The sequence below is a fragment of the Eumetopias jubatus genome, unplaced genomic scaffold, assembly GCF_037043125.1.
Source record: "Eumetopias jubatus isolate StellerSeaLion01/CBP00866 unplaced genomic scaffold, mEumJub1_p1.0 scaffold_15, whole genome shotgun sequence".
NCBI lineage: Eukaryota > Metazoa > Chordata > Mammalia > Carnivora > Otariidae > Eumetopias > Eumetopias jubatus.
The window spans coordinates 1,203,418-1,224,328 of NW_028274821.1; the positions used below are offsets into that span (position 1 = coordinate 1,203,418).

At 51.8% G+C, this 20,911-nt stretch overlaps 2 protein-coding genes across 3 annotated transcripts in view; both read left to right on the top strand.

Moving 5' to 3' along the window:
• The window catches only part of PTPDC1 (protein tyrosine phosphatase domain containing 1), a gene marked incomplete in the record, with an annotated part of 669,594 nt that overhangs the window by 259,450 nt on the left and 389,233 nt on the right, over positions 1 to 20,911 (top strand).
• FAM120A (family with sequence similarity 120 member A) overlaps positions 1 to 20,911 on the top strand; it is a 92,414-nt gene that overhangs the window by 44,562 nt on the left and 26,941 nt on the right. For both annotated transcript variants that reach the window (XM_028093076.2, XM_028093077.2), the window contains exons 8-10: positions 8,995 to 9,082; positions 11,066 to 11,293; positions 13,647 to 13,821. In XM_028093076.2, coding sequence (XP_027948877.1) covers positions 8,995 to 9,082; positions 11,066 to 11,293; positions 13,647 to 13,821 — 491 coding nt within the window. The remainder of the gene's footprint in view (positions 1 to 8,994; positions 9,083 to 11,065; positions 11,294 to 13,646; positions 13,822 to 20,911) is intronic.

Consider the following 20,911-nt stretch of genomic DNA (forward strand, 5'->3'; position numbering starts at 1 on the left):
TGAGGCCCATCACGTAGCTTGGTCTCCCGGGAAGCCACCTTCCATCCTCTGGCGGCCGAGAGTTGTGTGCAGAGAGAGCTGTCATTTGTGGTAGGAAGGGGACATCACTGCGCACAGACTGGGGCTTCTTGGAGATGAGGAGCAGAGGTGAGATGCCTCCTCAGGGCTTCCCGGACTGAAAATCTGCACTGTTCCAGCCTCATGTGGTCTTGGGCCACTCCTCTGCTGGGGTGGAGTTTTGGGAAAATTGGTTTGTGTGACCCTTAGACATGGGGAAGTTATCTGGTCAAGTGCTGCTGACCCTTACTCTCCCCTGGGCTGTGAGACCCCACTCCCACCCCCAGAAAGCATTTTAAGTTAAACACTGGTGGCTTTCAGTCTTGGCTCCTGGATCGAGGGGAACTCTGAATCTCCTCTCCTGAACTGAATCTAGCAACTCACTTCTCAGCTCAGCAGCTTGTAGACCGTTCCTGAAATCACGCTGTTTATCTGACCGGAAACAGAGAAAGCTGCAATCCGGGTTGGAACTTGGAGAGGAGTATTTTTTTTTTTTTTAAAGATTTTATTTATTTATTTGACAGAGAGAGACACAGCCAGAGAGGGAGGGAACACAAGCAGGGGGAGTGGGAGAGGGAGAAGCAGGCTTCCCACCCAGCAGGGAGCCCGATGTGGGACTCGATCCCAGGACCCTGGGATCATGACCTGAGCCGAAGGCAGACGCTTAACGACTGAGCCACCCAGGCGCCCTGGAGAGGAGTATTTTAAATGTGTGTCCCTGAGTAAATGAATTTTCAAATATGTAGTTTGTTAGAATCTGATCAAGAAAGTCTTAAATACACTGTCTTGCTCCTCCTGTCAAATACCGTTGTTTTAAGAAATCTGATTCACAAATGGGAAGAAATGGGGAAAAGCAAGGGCCTACCATACTGCTGTGTCTACTCTTCCTCGTTGCTCTCTGGCTCGTGGCTGGATGGCCAGGGCCCCTTGGCGCTCCATCGATGGAGATGGTTTCTCGTCTTATGTGAATGCTTGGTGGGCGTAGAGCCTGAGGCCGGACGTCCCCTCTCCTCCTCTGTGGAGTGGGCATGAGTGTCCGCTGACCTTGGGCGGCAGCTACGGAGGGCTTTACTGCCATGCATGGCTGTGTGCTCCACGGAGTAATGGAGCATAACTCTGTATGTAAACGATTATCATGGTATTGCAATTCTGCAATCCCAAGGTTGTACCTTTGCATTTACACTTCTGAGTTAACCTTCTGGAAAGGGAGTATAGTGAAGATGTACTGAGTGTGACTCTCTGGGCCGGGGTCCAGGCTCATGTGCAAACGCGAACAGCTGGTCATGTCCCAGAAGCTCTTCCCCTCTGGAATTCGAAGGCACTGAGTATTCTCTGTTGAAAATCACTTTGCGCCAACACGCTGAAGATGTCTGTGTGGCACATGTTTGGTCTAGTGAGAGACACTTTTCCTAGACAGCTGGGAGCAAGGCCCAAAGCAGGAGGGGGTGTGCCATGTGCCCGGGCCCTGAGCTGCCTGCAGGGGTCCCCCACCTAGCTTGGCCAGCCACCCTGTGGGGGTGGTAATTGCTGGAGGGCCCCTTGCTTCTCTTATGTGCCCTCAGCTCTGCCCTGTTCCCAAAGGCTCAGACCTCGTTGCCTCTCTGGCTCTGCCCTGCCTTGGTGCTTTCACGGTGCTCTCTGGAGGAGCTGTTGGAAGGTGGGCTCGCATGTGGGGTGATGTGAAGTGTGGTGAAGCCTCAGATCCAGACATTGGGTAGCCTTGTGGGCCTATCAGCACTTTAGTGTCCTTGAATCCCCATTGATCGTGATCAGCAGAAATGTTAAAATAGAGAGGAGGGCGGGAAGGGAGAGACTCTGGGGCCGTACGCCAGGCAGAGCAGGACCTGGGGCCTGCTGAGTGTGCCGTGTGTGTATACTTGCTGTGCGCAGGACAGGGTGTCACCCTACTGGCTCAGAAACTCAGCTGGAGCAGGAAGTTGTGACCTGCTTTACCTTTGGTTTGGATCTGAGTGGGGAGCTCTGGACCTGCAGCTGCCCTCAGGATGGTTTTGGGGGAAGGAAGTGCATTTAGCCAGGCACCACCCAAGCGCTTGCTGTGCTCTGTGAGCATGGTGGCAGGTAGCACAGGCCAGGCGCGGCGTCAGGCTGGCGTGGCCTGTGTTGGTGGCATGTTTTTAAAGGATGGTGCTGATAGGTGACAGGACCATTACTGAATGAAAGTGAATTGACCTCTCCTCTCCCTCAAAGCATCCTACAAATGACAAAGACAAGTATTTTAAGTAGCAAAGAACATAAACATGCAGTTCACAGAAGAAACACAGATGGTCAGGAAGCATAAAAGGATGTTCACTCTCCCTTTAAAAAAAAAAAAAGGAATGTTAAAACATAACAAAGTACATTTTTGTGAAACATAAAATTGTCAAACACATACTTTTAAAGATAAAGTTCAGTAGATGCAAGATTTTGGCTCTCCTGGCGTGTTCCCTGCACGAACGTGAACGTGAGTTGTGCTGTGTGCCCTGAATGTGGACAGCAGGGAAAGTGGGGGACCTACGAGCGTGTGCTCACGGTAGAGGGAGTCTCGGGCGTCCGGAGGCAGGAATTTGCCTCCTGCCTGCCACTCAAGTTCATGTGTGTGATGCCAGGCATGCTTGGTGTGTGTGTGTGAGAGAGAGATGCCGGGCATGCTCGGGTGTGTGTGTGTGTGTGTGTGTGTGTGTGTGTGTGTGTGTGTGTGTGTGTGTGTGTGTGAGAGAGATGCTGGGCATGCTCGGTGTGTGTGTGAGTGAGAGGTGCCGGGCATGCTCCGTGTGCGTGCGTGTGTGTGTGTGTGTGTGTGTGTGTGTGTGATGCTGGGCATGCTTGGTGTGTGAGTGTGAGTGTGTGAGAGAGAGATGCCGGGCATGCTCGGGGTGTGTGTGTGTGTGTAAGATGTCGGGCATGCTTGGTGTGTGTGCGTGTGTGAGTGTGTGAAAGAGAGATGCTGGGCATGCTCGGTGTGTGAGAGAGAGAGTGTGTGTGTGTGTGTGTGTGTGTGTAAGATGTCAGGCATGCTCGGTGTGTGTGTGAGTGAGTGTGTGAGAGAGATGCCGGGCATGCTCGGTGTGTGTGTGTGTGTGTGTGTGTGTGTGTGTGTGTGTGTGTGGTGCCAGGCATGCTTGGTGTGTCTGTGTGAGTGTGAGTGAGATACTGGGCATGCTCGGTTTGTGTGTGTGAGTGTGAGTGAGATGTCGGGCATGCTTGGTGTGTGAGTGTGAGTGAGAGAGACAGAGAGAGAGATGCTGGGCATGCTCGGTGTGTGTGAGTGAGTGTGAGTGAGATGCCGGCCATGCTTGGTAGGCCTGCCACTATTCCCGCCTGCTTGAATACCTCAGCGGCATCTTGGCCCTGGAGCTGGGGTGGGAGTCCGGGGCTGTGGCTCTCACGGATCCTCATGAGCCCGGTCTGCGTCCCTGCTGGCCCAGGAGTCCCGGGGCCTCGGAGGCTGCTGTACACGCAGTGTGCTTACGTAAGGGTGTGTGCATACCTGTGTGCCTGAATGTGTGTGCTTGCACCACATGTTGGCTCTGTATTTGGCTGTCATCACTGACGCTTTTAAATGGACGTTGGAAAGTCCGTTGGGAGAGAATGTGAATGTAATTTATATGCTTTGTGGGGTTGGTTGTGTGGATTGCTGTTTCGTGTTCCTGTGCACGTGGGTGCGGGTACCAGGTCCAAGCAGCATCTGTCGGGTGTAGACCCGCTATGGACCCCGTGGGACCGGATTGGGCTGTGGAAGGCCCCCGTCGGTGCCTGAGGGCCTGTGCACCAGTGTGGGGACTCAGGCCCCGGCGTCCCGTGGCGGTTCATGCTGCACTGGGAGTGGATGGGAAGCGTCTGGGTTGTTTGTGGACTGAATCAGCTAGTGCGTGAGCTCAGTAAGCGATAGACAGTGTCCCTGTGGTATCAGAGCACCGTGTCCATGTCAGTGAGACACCGAAGAACCTGGTGGCCCAGGGAATGTGCTTTTGCCATGAAACGGTAGTGCTGTTGGGCTTTCCCTGTGTCCTTTCAGTCTTCTTTCCCAAAGACATGGGTGGTTCACAGAGAGAACCACGTCTTCCCCAGCCCGGTGGCTCCTGGCCCCGGACAGGCTGAACACGGCTGTGGGTTCTTCCTTCCAGAGCCCTGCGCTCTGTGTTGTGCCAGACACTCAGTGGCTTTAGAGGGTAACAAACCTTCTGTCTCCTTGTAGAAATAATTCTGAGGTACTTTTATATGTCAGTAAGATTTAATAATCCTCTGTGCCATCGCAGGAGGGTGTCTGCATGTGTCCTGGCTGTGCAAAGACCCAGGTGGGCATTTTGTGTGGAGCTCGTCTGCCTCTGTTAGGTGTCAGCGCCCTCCCTCGTGGGCGGAGAGGTGTGAGGAGTCCTGGCAAATGCGCGAGAGGCGCACACGGACGCCATCCCCATCTGGCTGCTGCGTGGGAATTGGACCACCACCTCCTCTGTTCCCAGTTTCTTGTGAGGAAGCCTGAGCGTGTGACATGAGCTTAAATCGGAGCCTAAGGAGAGTGCACCTGCTGCAGTGTCGTGGGTCCAGCTCCCAGCTCCCCTGTCCCAGAGTCGTGCCCTCTGCTCTGCGGTGGGAGCCCCTGGCTACGGGCCTCAGAGCTCTGCAGGTCTGCGGCAGGGACAGGTGGGCATCCAGCCTCCTCCTACCGCAAGCTGGGGAGCACACAGATGAGAAAATGTACTACTTGCGCTTGTTGCAGGCCATCTGTGACTTCTGTGCACACTGGATACTTCTACTGGAGATTGGATCTTTTACTTTTCTCTCCTGTTTTGTTGTTTCCCATCTGGTTTCATTTGCCTTTGCCGTTTCTTTGCTGTTGACAAGTCAGCTTGTGGTCAGTGCCCCCATCAGGGCAGCCTGCTCCCGTGCAGTGGGGGCACGAGTGAGAAGTCAGTGTGGTGGGCCAGCTGCCCTCACCCATGGTGCACACGCACCCCAGAACCCCCATCCCGCCGACTAGACCTGAGTGTAGGAGGGAACCCAGTGGGAAGGGTGCTGTGCTGTCTCCCGCAAGCTTTGGTGCAGGATGGCCCCAAATGTCCACCCACAAAGTGAGGCCCACAGAGCCCAGTGGTGTGGTGCTGGCCTTCGTCCTCGCCACCGTTCTGGGTATGTTGATGGCTTGCGTACAGCCCCTCTGCCATGCATGGGTCCCTTCTCCCTGAGCCTGACTCCTGTCAGCAGGATTTGGCATGAGCATGCAGGCTTCCTGTGGCCTGTGTGGGGCCCAGCAGGTCTCTCCAGGGCATGGCCAGTGACAGGGTGCCATTCTGAGGAGTTGTGGGGAGTGAAACCCAACTGTGTGTTCTTCAAGGCAAGGCATCTGTCATATATCAATAGCTTGTTTCAAGTTGTAAAGTGACATAGTCATCCTAGTGAGATGTTCAGGACTTTAGAGAAACTGGCTATTGTCAAGATACTTTTCAGGCAGAATTTCAGGTTTTATAGTATGATTATTAGGAGACTGTGAGGTCATCTAGATTTATGACATTATTGTTAATTTGGTAACCACTCTGCTTGGGTGCTCGCTGCCCTGGGGCCCATCTCATGAGGTTCACGTGCTTACAGGGCTGCATGTATAACGAGTCCCCATGTTGAGCTTTGCGTTGCATGGAGAAGTCAGGTTTATGCTGTTGTCTTCACCTTATACCTTTAGGCTGCAGTTACATGATTCGTTCCTTTAGCCACTGGGCTCCAGCTTGGCAGTGGCTGTGAGCGCTTATCTTCATGGAATGTATGATTGAGTGATGGAGATGGACAGTAATTCAGTGCCAATGTGACGCGTGCCATGAGCGACACGGCTGTGAGAATAGCAGAGATGGGTGGATAGGGAACCCTGCACTGAGGTGACGTGCCTGCCAAGGCCTGCAAGATGAGGCATCACAAATAAGAACCTGTCTGTGATGAAGAAAGGGGCTGGAAGTCCACCAGAGTGTGAGATCCCTCTGCCTCACCAAGGACTTGTATCCAGAACAGAGGACTTTCTAGAAGTCTGTAAGAAGAACATTTTGCATGTTTTCTGCAATGGAGAAAGCACGTGGATTATTTGTACAGGCAGCCCCAAGAGAAGATGTCATACGTGGAGAGGTGCTGATCTCCTTCGTCATCAGGGAAATGCAGACCAGACCATGTTGGGGTCACCACATCCCGAGAAGGGCTGAGGTGGGCGTCACAGGAGACCCAGTGTGTCAAGGGTGGGAGCTCCTGGGATGTCTTGCGGGCTGGACTATAGCCCTGATGGTGGCGTGCTCTCCCTGGAACACATCCAGCAGGGAGGCTGAACCAGCATGGTGGGCAGGAAGATGGCTGAGCCCAAACCGCGGGCCACAGGAAGTGCACAGTTGCACCGTTCCATTTCTGTGGTGCTCGAAGCCCAGGGAAGGCTGTGTTTGCTGTTAGAAGTAAAGCAGCCAATGTCCTTGGGGAGGAGGTCTGGAGCAGGGCAAGGAGGGGCCGCCTGGTGCGTCAGCCCTGTCTCAGTTTGGCTGCCCACACGTGTGCTCAAATTGTGGCCACCCATTAAGCTGTTCACTTATAACTCATGCGGTTTTTTTTTTACAGGTATGTTATACCTAATTGTTTAAAATAGTAATTAATGAATGTTATATCTCTTTATAAAACTTGTAAGCATTTGGGCGCTTGGGTGGCTCAGTCGTTAAGCGTCTGCCTTCGGCTCGGGTCATGATCCCAGGGTCCTGGGATCGAGCCCCACATCAGGCTCCCTGCTCAGTGGGAAGCCTGCTTCTCCCTCTCCCCCTGCTTGTGTTCCCTCTCTTGCTGTGTCTCTCTCTGTCAGAAAATAAAATCTTTGAAAAAAAAAAACAAACAAACTTGTAAGCATTTAAGTAATTTGTTCCAAAGTTTCAGTAAACAAAGGTCACTGACTTCTTAGTGAAAAAGTACGTAGGCAGCTCTGTTTGTGCCGTGTTCTAGACACTTCAGTGCTGTCAACCTTTGCTTCCCAGTGCTTGGAATGTGCGCTCGATGCTCGATGTGTGTGGTGGGGCTGTCCTCTCTGTCTCCCACTCAGGTGTCAGGTCTGTGGGCTCACATCCTGAGCCCTGCTGCAGCCTCCCCTCCACCATGGCTGCTTTTGTCTTGAGTTTAAACAGAATGATCATTATGCTCTCAGAGTACTTCCACGTCCTGTGGTGCCGCAGCTCATCAGTAGGGCTCCTTCTGGTTTGGCAAAGCTGTGGGCTGAGGGGGCACAGTGGAGGAGCGGACCTGGACAGAGCAGTGCTTTCTGCGTCCTTGCTGATGACCAGGAACCTGGACACCAGGCAGCTGTGCAGCTGCCCCGTCCCGTGGCTGGGACTGAGGAGCCGAACGGGCTCTGAGACACACAGTGTGGGGCACGACCCTTGGTTTACGATGGGCAGCCTGCTCCTCATCTCTCCTTTTTGCATTCTTTTGTTCTCTTTTGTTTTGGTAACAACTAAAATGAAGTCAGTTGGAAGATAGGAAAATTCGTGGGTCTTTTTTTTTTTTTAAAGATTTATTTATTTGCTTGAGAGAGAGAACACACTCATGAGCTGGTGGGTGGGGGTGTGGCAGAGGGACAAGCAGACTCCTCGCTGACTCCCTGCTGACTGCAGAGCCGATGCGGGGTTTGATGCCAGGACCCTGAGGTCATGACCTGACCCGAAATCAGAAGTTAGACTCTTAGTCAACTGAGCTGCCCAGGCATCCCAGGAGAATAAATGGGTCTTAACAAATCTCCATCTGTCCTGTGGGTCTGTTAGAAAGTCAAGTCCAGTAAAAGCACTCTTCCCTGGCAGGCCTTGTGGCCAGCATTGGTTTTAGAAGCGGGTTTTGGCATGGGGAGGGATGACCACGGAAGGCTCCTGTCTGCGGGGCTGTGCCTCAGGCACCTCCAGATTCCCAGCTTCCTCCACGGTAGCGCTTTTCACGAGTTTGCCTCCGGACCACAGTAAACTTTCTTTTGTGTTGTGGTCTATAATAACAAGTGAAAAAATGTATGAAATAATGTCATATGTCCCACATTTATTGCATTCTGTTCCATTTTAAAATGCTCGAAAAAAATGCTGGTTAGGGGTGACTGGGTGGCTTAGTCGGTGAAGCGTCTGCCTTCAGCTCAGGTCACGATCCCAGGGTCCTGGGATGGAGCCCTGCATCAGGCTCCCTGCTCAGTGGGGAGCCTGTTTCTCCCTCTGCCCCTCCCCCTGCTCGTGTTCTCTCTCGCTTGCTCTCTCTCAAATAAATAAAACCTTTTAAAAATGCTGGTTAAGCCCACTGAATTGTTGTCCTGAGCTGTTAATGGGTCACAACCTGCAGTGTTTTCAAGTTGCTGACTGACATGCCTCATTCTGGCCTCTGAGCCCCTCCACGCTCTTCCCCATCCTTTTCCACGGCCCTGGTTACTGCTTTGTCGCTTGAAGCCATTCCCCAAATAAGACTGTGCTGTCCGTCTGTTCTCTGAACCCACCTCTGGCTTCCCTGATGAGTCTCCCTCGCCTGTGCTCCTGCAGCCTCTCTAAGAACAGGCCGAGGGCCCTGCGTACGGTCTCTCAGCGCCTCATAGCTGACATGTCTGTAGGAATTATGAGTGACACTTGACCCACATGACGTGTAATCCTCCCCTGCCTGACCGCTGTCACCTCAGTGGGATTGTTTTACCCTGTTTCTCCACGACGGCTGAGCCCCCTCCATCGGTCCCCTCTCTGGTTGTCCCTGGTCCTCTTTGGTTCGGTGCTCCATGTTTTCTAGAGTGGTGTCACTGCCCGACTGAGCAAGCGGAAAGTGTTCCCGTGCAGGGCTCTCTCTGGTGGGGGCTTGTTGGGGGAGGCAAGGTCCGTAGAACTGCGTCTGTGGGCTCGGTGCGGGCCGTCTTGTCGTGGCTGGTGTGATGGGAAGCAGACGCTAATCAGTAACCGTGTTCCTTTTGTTTCTGTTCAGCCATATCAGTGGGAACAAAATTGGCTGGGAGAAGACGGGAAGCCACTCAGAGCCGCAAGCACGGGGAGACCCAGGAGACCAAACAAAGGTAGTAGTTCGGCTTTTATTCCTTCAGATCTTGACTCTTTAGAGCATTGATGTTAGGGATTGGTTTGAAGCAAAGTGCTGTTTTTTTAAGACATGTTGTAATAGACACTGGCAGGTGGCAGGGAGGGTGGGAAGGCAAGGGGGTGTCACACACTTTGGGGATGGGAGGGGAAGGGAGTCACATACTGGCGGGGGCGTGTCAAGGACATTGGCTGGAGGATGGGTCCCAGATGTCATTGCAGGAGAGGGGGTCCCAGACGTCAGTGCGGGGGAGGGGGTCCCGGACGTCAGTATGGGGGAAGAGGGGTCCCAGACATCAGTGTGGGGAGGGGGTCCCGGACGTCAGTGCGGGGGAGGGGAAGGCGACAGCTCATGTCTTCCACAGGCTGGGCAGGGTGTACTGGAAAGCCTCCCATCCGCTGGTACACACTCTTGTCAGGACTTAGAGCCTTGCAGAGCCCTCATCTCCTGCAGGGTTTTGTGGGGATTGAATGAGGAATCACTTCGAATGTACACTTTAAAAATGAAAGTAAAGTTCATTCCATTCCCCCTTTTATCTGCCTCTCCCTGTTACTAGTGATCCCTAGCAATAGCTTTCTGCTGCAGAACCACTCCTGTCCCCACATGTGGTCCCTTAGGATGTGCCACATCTCTAGCTGGAAGAGGGCTTGTTTGTATACAAGGTGACACCATGTCGGAAATTCATGTAAGGCTCTGGAGTACTCTCGCTGTTGAAGGGTTATCCTGTGAATAAGCAACAGAAATGCTTTGTGGTTGCCTGTTATTTGCAAAGCAGCTTCCAAATTTTCAGCTGCTTGTGTCTATATTCTGTGAATGGAGAGTATAGAAAATGCGGATTATCCTTGAGTTTTTTTTAAAACCAGTTTTGGTACTTTGTGTTTTAAAGGATAAAATTAAGCACTTAAGTACATGCCACTATAAAGGATATGTTTTGTTTCAAAACAGAGAAATGTATATTCCTTTTTTTTTTTTAAAGATTTTATTTATTTATTTGAGAGAGAGAGAATGAGAGAGAGAGAGCACGAGAGGGAAGAGGGTCAGAGGGAGAAGCAGACTCCCCGCTGAGCAGGGAGCCCGATGCGGGACTCGATCCTGGGACCCCAGGATCATGACCTGAGCCGAAGGCAGTCGCTTAACCAACTGAGCCACCCAGGCGCCCGAGAGATGTATATTCCTTAGATTGACACGAAATCAAGCAATAAGCAATTATTATTTCCAGCATTTATCATGAGAAAGAATAAAACTGTTATGCAAATAATAATTGATCTCAGTAAACACTTTGGACTTTGCTAAATTCATAAAGAGAAAGTGAAGGGTGTCCCTCTGCAGACTTCCCTTTCCCCAGCCCGCTTCCTGCAGCTTTCCATCCCAGGGCCCCACATGGGGTCCACTCTTCCCTCTGCAGCTTGTGCACGTTCTATGTTTTGGCGATTGGTTGTTACAGGGTGGGTATTTTTCACTTAATGCTATCCTACGTTCATATTTCTATGTCATTATATAGGGATCTGATTCATCAGTTCTAATGGAATTAGCTTGTTTTTTGCTTTAATTTTTAGTAAGCAGCTCCCTGTGTATACTTAATTTGGGGCGTCACGATGACCAGAGAGAATACCTGGGTTTGGGTCTCTGTCCTCTGAATGCCAGCTGTGGTGGTGAGGAGTGGGTGTGAGCCACGGTGCTGCGAGTTCCTGGGCAGTGGCACAGTGTTTCTGAGCGTCCCCTCCCGTTTCCACACAGTGAGCAGGGGGACACGGTGGCTGCCCGGGGGTCAGCAAGCACAGAAGGCTACTCCCACCCTCAGGGTCCCCTGGGAATAGTGTGGCGGGGTCACCCACCCCCACCCAGGCTCGGGGGGCCACTCCCACTCCCTCTCTTTGGTGAGGGATCCTCTGCACGAGACACACAGTGAAAGGAGTGGAAACACGACCTGACCCGTTCTCCCCTGTTGCCCGTGGCTCTGCAGACGGAAGGCTCATCCACTGCCTCCTCGGGCAGCCAGCTCGCTGAAGGAAAGGGGAGCCAGATGGGCACTGTGCAGCCGATCCCGTGCCTCCTGTCCATGCCCACCCGCAACCACATGGACATCACCACACCGCCCTTGCCCCCGGTGGCGCCCGAGGTACTGAGAGTGGCAGAGCACCGGCACAAGAAGGGGCTGATGTACCCCTACATCTTCCACGTCCTGACGAAGGTACGGGTGGCCGTTTTCTGTCTGACCAGGCACCTGAAACGGAGTGCATTTCCCCATTCCTAAATGTTGAGAGGAAAGGCAAAAATGCGTACCTGTCAACGCATTAAGAGAAGAACGTGGGAAAGGGTTATTTTCCCCTTCGGTTTGATAGGAAATAGTTTTGAGATTTGTAATTAATGGCACATCATGTTATTTTTCTGACTTGTGATTTTATTTTCATTTCTAATTTTAAAATTTCCTGTACCATGTTTATACCATAGTGTGAGGTTTAATTAGCTGTCCCGTGCACTGCCTGTCTTCTCTGTCATCTGTCCTAGAGCGCCCCTGTGGAGTGGCAGACAGCGCTCCGCGTCCTCGGACTTGTCGAGTGCAGCTCTTATAGCCCTTCAGCAGAAAATCGAACACAGGACTGTGTGACATGCTAACAGTCAGAAAATGTGATTTTTGTGTTTACACAGTATCAGAATTTCACTTTATTAGTGTCTTACCAAATGTATGCTTCAGTAGACATCCAGTGTGGCATTGTTTTTGAATCTTGGTGTCTCCAATGGATCTATGTGTCCATTTAAATTTTCTCAGTGACTTGTAGTCTTTCTGTTGTTTATGGCCCTAGACCCACGATTTAACATGTAACCTCGGTGACCAGATTTCTCATGTGGATGGGTTTATTGCCATCATGTATTTTTAACATGTTTTCATCAGTGTCTGTACCCCCACAGATAATCAGACATTTTTCTCCCTGTTTTCTGCAATCCATCTGTGGTTTGTAAGGTGGGGTCAGTAAGTGCACAAGCCCCCCTGCCCCACAGCACCCCGAGCTGGACTGCGACCGTTAGCTGGCTAACCCGAGCATCGCTCCCTCGTGTCAGTCCAAGGGCACCCAGAGTTTTATGTTTAAACCGCAGTCGCCTCCAGGTGTCATGCACTCTGTGATCTGGGTCTGAACGTATGGTATCACTTTTCAGATTACGGTTGTGAGGTAAACATTTTATTTTTCAGGGGCAACGCATGTTGTAAGGGTAAGTGGAAAGTTCCTTTCGCGGGAGAAGGATTTCCCGAGTTTAAAGGAACCTAGGTTTGGGGGAGATTGCACCCTTTCCCCGTGGGGTTGTGGGGGTTGTGAGGTCCTGGACCCCTGTGCTTCTGCCCTGCCCGCTGTGGTCTACTCGGGGGCAGGCTGAGTGGCAGATGGCCTGTCATCCTCCACCACTCCCTCATCTCAAGGGCAGATATTGATAAAGTGACTGTGGTTGAGAAAAGTAAATGATTATCTCTTCACATTTTAAAATGCCACCTACCATTTTTCTGTATGTCAGGGAAAGCTTAAGAGTGTCAGGCATGCTGTTTGCTGTGAGCTACATGGCTCTGGTATTAAATTGTCAGGCCGACATGTCTTCAGTGAGGCGAGACTTCACACTCACGCAGGCAGCCGGCCAAGCCAGGGACCCGGAGAGAGTGCCCACTGCACTCTCTCTCACATAAATCTATGTGAAGAAAGAGCAAAGGCCACGGAATTATTGAAAGAGTAGGTAGTGATAAATTTAAGACATTGAAGGTCATATGTATACTCTTATGTCATGAACATTCCTAAATAAAGTTCCCTGCAAAATCTCTTGAGATGTACCTTGATGCCATAGAAATGTCGGAGACGGGGCCACAGAGGTCTTGCCACCACCTCAGGTGCGGATGCCCAGCCCCTTGTCTCGTGCCGTGTTGGCCGCGGGATGTGAGCGGAGTGGGCCTTCCTTTGAGGGCTGCCCCGCGGCTGCGCGTGCCCCTCAATCAGGAGGCACGCCTCCCGAGTCCTGGCACATGCTGAAATCGTGCAGAATGAGGGACGCTGCAGGGTGTGCTCTTTGGGAGACCATGTACGCACATGGCTAATGTTTTATGGAAGAGCTTGGTAAAGACAATTTGACCATTTTATTTTCAGGATACTCATTTCTTGGATTTCACATAGGTCATTAAAAATTATGAATTTCATTACATATGACCATCTTGACTCATAAGTAAAATTTGCAAGTTCTCAGCATTTTCTATTCTATTTGTTGTCTGCTCTTATCTGTCCAGATTGTTTCAAAGATTTCGGGGTCGTCTATGTGGTTTCCTTATGCTCTTGGTTCCAGGTTAAAGATGAAACCATGTAGATTTTATTTTGACTCTTTGAGCATATGTTTTGACACCCACTAAATGAACTCTCCCTAACACCCCACTGCACGCAAGTGGTTAAGCAATTGATTTGGAATAGAATTGCAATGTCGTTAACTGGAGATAATGCAGTGTATTTCTGTGAGTTTGTTGTAAATTCAACATGAAAAATGTGCAATATTATTCTGCTTTCTTCCATGCAAAGGGTGAAATCAAAATTGCTGTTTCTATTGAAGATGAAGCCAGCAAAGACCTGCCTCCCGCCGCCCTGCTCTATAGGCCAGTTCGCCAGTATGTTTACGGAGTGCTGTTTAGCTTGGCAGAAAGCAGAAAGAAAACTGAGAGACTTGCTTTTAGAAAGAACAGACTTCCACCAGAATGTATGTACTGTGAAATCCATTGTTTGTTTTCCTCAGTACCTCGTAACCTCTTGTGCATTTTCCAAAGCCTTAGAGGATCGTGACTGAGTCTGCCCCGAGTGTCGCCACACAAGATGGTGGGCCTCATGGGCTCCTTAGGGCAGGAGGACCAGCCATGGGCTGTTTTCCTCAGTAACGTTCCAGTCATGCTGTGTATTTGGTAAAACGTGTGCACTTTAAACTGGATGTTGATCTGGAAATAGTCCGGACGGGCACCCTCTCCTGTGGCAAGCGCGTCCCAGGCAGGGCAACAGTGGCGTCTGCTCCGGTATCCGCGAGCGCGTCTGCGCACAGGGTCTGTGTTTCTGGGGAGGCCCTCACTGTGTGTGGCTGCTTCTGTGCGGGTGTCGTGTGCCTGCGCACAGCCTGCAGCAGACAGGGCCCTGGTCACTGTCCTCCTCGAGGACTCCAGCTGATCGACCCTGGGGTGGAGGGGGAGTGGAAAGACGGAAGGTGCTGTTTGACAGGTTGTCAAAAGCTGAGGTCAGAGCATGCATTTTCCATCTTCCAACGGGCCAGCGTAATATTTGGGGAGAACCGTGTCTTTCTGTTTTAGGTTATTTTATGTACTAATATAGGAGATGTAAAAGTCACTGTATATTTATTAGGAAATACAGAAAAGTTTCCCAAAACATACAGTCTAAAATAAGAATATCCTGAACCGTGGACATTATAGATGACCAGAGCATCCCTTCAACTAAGACTGTTTAGGGACAGATCCCCTGTGTGTGCAGCGGGTCAGAGCAGGCCTGGTAGCATGCCGCAGCTGAGCTGTGCTCAGGGACGCACGTGACGGTCTTACCTTTGGACTCTGAACTGGAGAGATTCTAGCAATTCTAAAAGCTTGTTCCATAGGTGCTGATGTTTTCTGTTTCTGATTACTATGCTGCAGTGTGGTTCAGTAAGCCTTAAAATGAAGTGCCTCCATGCCCTGACTTGAGGGTGGCCACTGAGCTCTGTAGCCGCCTGTAGCTGATGCATCTGCCTGGGGCTCGAGGCCCCGCGGGAAATACTGAGTGTTGTCAGTGGACTCTGCCATGCTGGGACGTTCCTGGTGGACACATCATCTTTCTTACTTTGCACAGGGTTGGCAAGTCTTCTGCACCAGCTGGCCCAGGCCCTGCAGCCGCGACCTCCCTTCCAAGGCCGTGGCCCCTTGATTCTGCCTTGGCCTGGACTGCTAGGTGCTGCAGAGTGCTGGGCAGTCCCACTTCCTGCTGTGTCCTCAGCTCTGGGGCACCATTTTGGCTTTCGTGGTGAAAGCTGTTCTCTTTCTCATTTGGTCATGTTCCAGAAATAGTTTTCTTTATTTAGCACGCTCCTGGGAGTTTTCCAGGATGGGTCCCCTCTGCAGCGCCCACAGCTTTGTAGAGCAGTCCGGGTGGGCTGCTGTGCTCTGTGTGCACCCTCAGTGGTGGGCAGGTGCGCTCCTCCCATCTAAGGAGCTCTGTGTCACAGGTGAGCTGCGGGTGCCCGGGACGGCAGGAAGTAAGAGTGAGTCTCTGCCCTGCTGCAGGTGTGCGGTACAGCCCTGTGCCATGCAGCATGCTCACCCCCTTGTTGCTTGTTCCATACCTGGGCGGTGCAGGTGTCTGGCTGGCCCCTGAGCAGGCAGTAGGGGATGCAGGAGGCACGGGGCAGCGCTCAGTGCACAAAGCAGCACCCTCTGGTCATAAGGGAGAGAGCGGTGCACTGTGCCGTGGGGCTGGGCGTGCACGCGCACCACGCGGTTGGGGCTTGGCACTTGTGGGGAGAGGACAGGTGGGGGGTTACGGACAGGACAGTGGAGGAAGGAGGAGCGGTACAGGTGAGCTCTGGGAGCTCTAAAGCTCTTGTGCATGGGGCTGCGTGGACTGGCTGAGTTTCTTTTATATGTATGTATTTTTTTTAAAGATTTATTTACTTGTTTTGAAAGAGAGAGAGATCTGGGGAAGGGGGGCAGAGGGAGAGGGAGAATCTTGAGCAGACTCTGCACCGAGCATGGAGCCCGACGCGGGCTCCCGTCTCACGACCCTGAGATCATGAGCTGAGCCAAAACCAAGAGTCAGACACCTAACCGAATGCGCCTCCCAGGTGCCCCCTGCTGAGTTTCTGGGGGAGGTCGGTGCTGAGCGCATTGTAGTTTTTCTGTTCAGGCGACGAAAGAAAGTGGGTTCTCACTTCTCTGTCAGTCACGGGGAAACCACTGAAGGGTGGGGAAGGGTGGGACATTTTCTGTCCAGGAGGGTGGGCTGGGTAGGGACAGGCAGCTGAACTGAGGCACTGCGAAAGGAGCTGGGGACCAGCCCTGGGATGTCAGTGGCACCTGGGAAAGTGTGACTCGTGTGGGTTACAGATAACGGTGAACCTCTCGGTGGAAAGATGTGTCCATTTGACCTCTGAGTTTACAGGTTAGGAGACCGTTGTTAGCCCTGTAATGAGTGGCTTTAGAACCTAGGTCTGTTTGGTTTTTTTGGGGACCTGATAACAGTCGAATTTGTTTCATGCATTGGTTGTCTTAATGAGGGGAAAACAGCCTTAGAAAAGGTTCTTAGGTCAGTAATGCATGCTCTTATTTGCTGATTATCGTGCTAACTGGAGCACCAGCTCTTCACAGGGAAGAGTTTTGTCTTTAGGAGCTTTTGTGAGCGTTGAGCCTCAACGCTGGCAGCTTACTCAGAGCAAACCTTGTGTGAGAGAGGACCGTGATGACCTTAACCTCTCATTAACAGTGCATTACGATTGTTCCCTGAGGACTGCTCCCTGAAGCCCGCTCAGATCTCAGCTAACTCAACGCGGATGTGGTGATGCCCCTGCTGTGGGTTTCCCGCCTGAAACATGTCATAAGTGATTGCGCATTTCGGTGTTCTTAGGGAGGAAGCTCTTGGGGCTGTGGATGAGGTGAGGTTGGCGATGCTGCTTAGGCGTTCCCGGTCGATAAGGTTTGAAAGTTGAGTCTGTTGAAACTGTGATTTACCCGTGGCCACTCTTAGACCATCTGTGGATGAAATGAAGTCAGTGATACTTTGCAGGAGATTCATAAAGCACTGACCGTGCACCATGAGGTCTTTGAGGCAGGTTTGTTTCTCAGCTGCCTGCTGGCCCCGCCGTCCACTCCACGGGTCCCACGTGAGCCCGCCGTCTGTAGCAGGTGAGGAGGCTCTGGGTCCAGCATGGTGTCAGTGTGACGTTGGTTCAACGTGCTCGCTGTGACACCTGGGGGCTCCCCCAGGAGGGCTTTGTTGTCAGAGAGAACCAGTCAGAGGGCACTTGAAGTCTAAAGGGTTGTTTAAAAATACTGAACTCTCACCACATTTAAGACATGTATCCATTTGGAAATGCAGTGTCTCTCTCTCTCTATCTTTTTTAAGTAGGCTCCATGCCCAGCATGGAGCTTGTTGCCGGGCCTGAACTCATCATGACCCTGAGACCAAGACCTGAGCCAAGATCAAGAGTCAGACACCTAACTGAGCCACCCAGGCACCCCGGAAATGTAGTCTCTTGATCAAGACACAGGATAAAGCATTTCATAATCTGTAACAAGTACTCTAGTGCTCGTGTGATTTTAGCAAGTTTCATTTTTTAAAGTCATATGGTTAAAGCGGGATATCCACCCTCAGATCCTTAAAAACTCTGGCCTGTGAAAGTCATACTGAATTACATGCTGGCAGTTTATTTTCTGTGTGTCCATCCCTGGGTTCCATTGTTTGCTGTTTGGAAATTCATCAGAAGCTCATTTATTACGACAGCTGTTCAAAGTCACCGGCAGGGGGGCTCCAGGCGTCTCCAGTGGGCCACGTGGAAGACCGCAGACCTGGCACAAGCGATTTGCCCCATGTTCTGTATAGGGACAGTGGCAGTTGCTGGGATCTGCCTTTATGGTTGCTGGCTCTTGGGTGGGGCCTGGGGACATTTGCCCGGCTGGAGGCTTGGAGCATGAAGCTCCCGCCCTGCTGGTGGCTCCAGGCTTGCTGCCCCCTGGGGGGACAGCTGTCCCTGACCCCTCACCCTGCCAGGGCAGTCAGGAGGGGCAGGAAGAAAGGGGGTCTGGTTCTAAAAAGACTGCAGGGTAACAAGACTCCTTGGCCACGGTGGAAGAGATAAAAATCCAGGAAGTAAAGCCCAGTGATGGGCACATTTTCAAATTATTGTTCCCTTTGGAAAACTGGCCTCTGTTTTCTTCAGGACTCCCCAGGACCTCAAAATTAAGTAAGAGAAACAGGCTTCTAGAAAGTGAAGGGACATAAGGTACAGACACAAGAGGTGAAAGTCTCCACTTTCTAAATAGGAAAAGCTGAAGGGAACCTGGATTTCTTCGTGGTGCAGTTTGCTTTTGCTTTAGAAATTTTGTTTGTGCCAAGTAATTGGTTCTGCTGATTAAAAAGGAGTAAAATTAAGTTGGTTCACTGTGGATTATATTATAGAACAGAACAATATGACCAATATTAGTGCGTTGTTTTAATACGTGTGCAATTTGGTTATCATACACGTTTCCCCTGTGATTTTGTGAAGGCTGTTTATATTTATCTGAGTTTCTTTACTCTACAGAGCTTTCCAGGAGTAGCATTAGCCACTGCCTTTTCCTCAGCGACCTGTGAGCAGCTGAGCCCGAGGGGCAGCTGCATGGGCAGGTGGCTCCATGTGGCAGAGTCGTGGCTCTCCTTCAGAGCCGTGTTTGTCGTGGGTCCCTGCCCTCCTGGGGTCTGACACACCGGGAGCGGCGTGCACAGGGACAGTGAAGCAGGCGTAGTCGCGGGTGCATCGGGAGCACCGCGCTCTGCGGCCTGGGGGGCCTCGCACCACCGCAAGTCCTAGAGGGCACGCGCACGTGTTCGCACCAGGGAGTGGACAGCCAGCTGGGCCCCACCCCTCATGTGTCCACTCCTGTGAGAAGGCAGGTACAGCTGCCATTGTGCGCAGTGTTCTGTTTCTGCATAGATGCAAAAGAACCAGATTTGTTTTTACTTATTTGTGTGGTTTTGTTGTTTTTCTGCACCTCACGAGGCTCAGCAGGTGTAACGGTCTTCCTCCCTATGTGCGCACACACGCCGGCCTGCAGTCTGCAGGCCCAGTTGGCCAGGGCTGTGGGAGCGGCTTGTCTGCATCTTCTCTTGGAATTGGCTTACGAAATGAAACATTCTCATTATTCCTGGCCTGGGACAGCGTTAGAACAGATTTGCAAGGTAGCTGGCTGCCCTGGGTTTCCATGTGGCCGTGCCTGCCGTCTGAGGGAAGTGCTGGGTTCTCGCCAACAGCTCAAGTGTAACAGTGTAGTAGGTCCCAGATTGTATTTTGAAGAGGTACTTCCTGTAAAGAAGGTGCATTATAAACGTAGCCTCTAGTAGTACAGAAAACCAACACCCCGGAGTTGTTTTTGCCGATGTAAATGTCGCTTGAGCATGAGGGAAGGAAGACAGTCTCCTGTTCAGTGTTTTCAATTCTGCCTGAAAGGGTTTTTCTGTCGGTGGAAAAGCTGAGGTGAATGTTTGCTGATGGCGTCACGGCAGGGTTTCTGGGCATGAGGTCATGTCTTATACAACATGGGGTCGTCACGGCCATGCTTATCTATCACAGTGCTGTTGTCTGAGTGCCAGACGTGTGTGCTCGGGGCCCGTAATACCCCGGCTTCCCCATGTATGATCCCCACGTAACCAGTGCTTTTTGCAGACACAGGAGCCCAGAGATTGTGCTGTTAGCTCCTCTGCTTCTGAGTGTCCCTGCGAGTGGAGTCATAGAGCCTGAGCCCTCTGTCCTGGGCGGGCGCATGGACGTGGACGTGCACATAGGGACGGCCGCACGTCACCCTGGAAACTGCCGTTCCTGGGATCCTTTTTTTTTTTTTTTTAAGATTTTATTTATTTATTTGAGAGAGAGAGAGTGAAAGAGAGCCCAGGAGGGGGTAGGGTCAGAGGGAGCAGCAGACTCCACGCTCAGCAGGGAGCCCGATGCAGGACTCGATCCCGGGACTCCAGGATCGTGACCTGAGCCGAAGGCAGTCGTTTAACCAGCTGAGCCACCCAGGCGCCCGTGTCCCCGGGATCTTTATCAGCACTAGGCTTTAATGAGTTAACTGTGGTCAACCTCACACAATGTAGCCTATAACCACATAACAGGCAGGAGGTGCCTGTGTTTCCTTCTCAAGGTTGTTTTAGGGTGAGTCCTTGGCCCCTTTCTGTGGTACCTGGTCCCAGGGCTGGGCCTCAGGGTTTAAGGACACCCTGGGTCTCGCATGGCATGGGGGGGGGGTGGCCCCTGAGCCTCCCCTGCCTCCCCAGCTCCCCACCCCTGCCTGGTACATAGAAGGTGCTCAGTAAATACCTATGAGGTGACTGCCCATAGGCTCCACCACTATTAAGTGATGGTATGTGAAAAGACTTCCAGAAGCAGATACACACATGTTAAAGATAAAGCAAGTCAGGAGCAGCTTTGCTCTCGGAGCAAAGTTTTGTGTTCCTTCACTTGCATTTCCTAAATTAGATTCGAGCTGTTCATGAGTAGTGCAGTTAGGCAACAAAAATACTTAGAACGACAAGAGGAAGTGACTACATGGGACCCGTCCTTCACAGGGAGCGCAGCCCTGCCCCTCCTCACTCCTGGTGGGTGCAGAGTGTGTCCCCGGCGGCCTCTGCCCGCTGGAAGCTGTGTGCACAGCTGTCTGGGGAGCCCCGGGGGAAGTGGGGACAGGCGGCGTGAGAGGCTGCCTCCATGCCCCCCACCCCCCCTCCATGTGGGGCCTGGACCTCGAGAACAAGAGTGTGCTGCCCAAACCTGTTTCTAGATGAAAGCAGGACACAATGAAGGAGAATGACCGTGGCAGGTATTAGAGAGCAGTGGGGACAGAGGTGCAGATGGACTTAGTGGAGACGCCTTCCAGAGAGGGCTCAGATCCGAGACCTGGCACCGGGCAGCCACCTCGTGTGGGTGTGCGTGCACGGGTGAGCGTGTGTGCGCATGTGGTGGGGAGAAAGTGAAAGAACCTAGATTAGCTAATCCTACAGAGATAAAATCTAATCAGTGCCTTTAAAACCTTTGCCACCAAAATGAATATGTTACAAAATAGATTTGTGTGTTT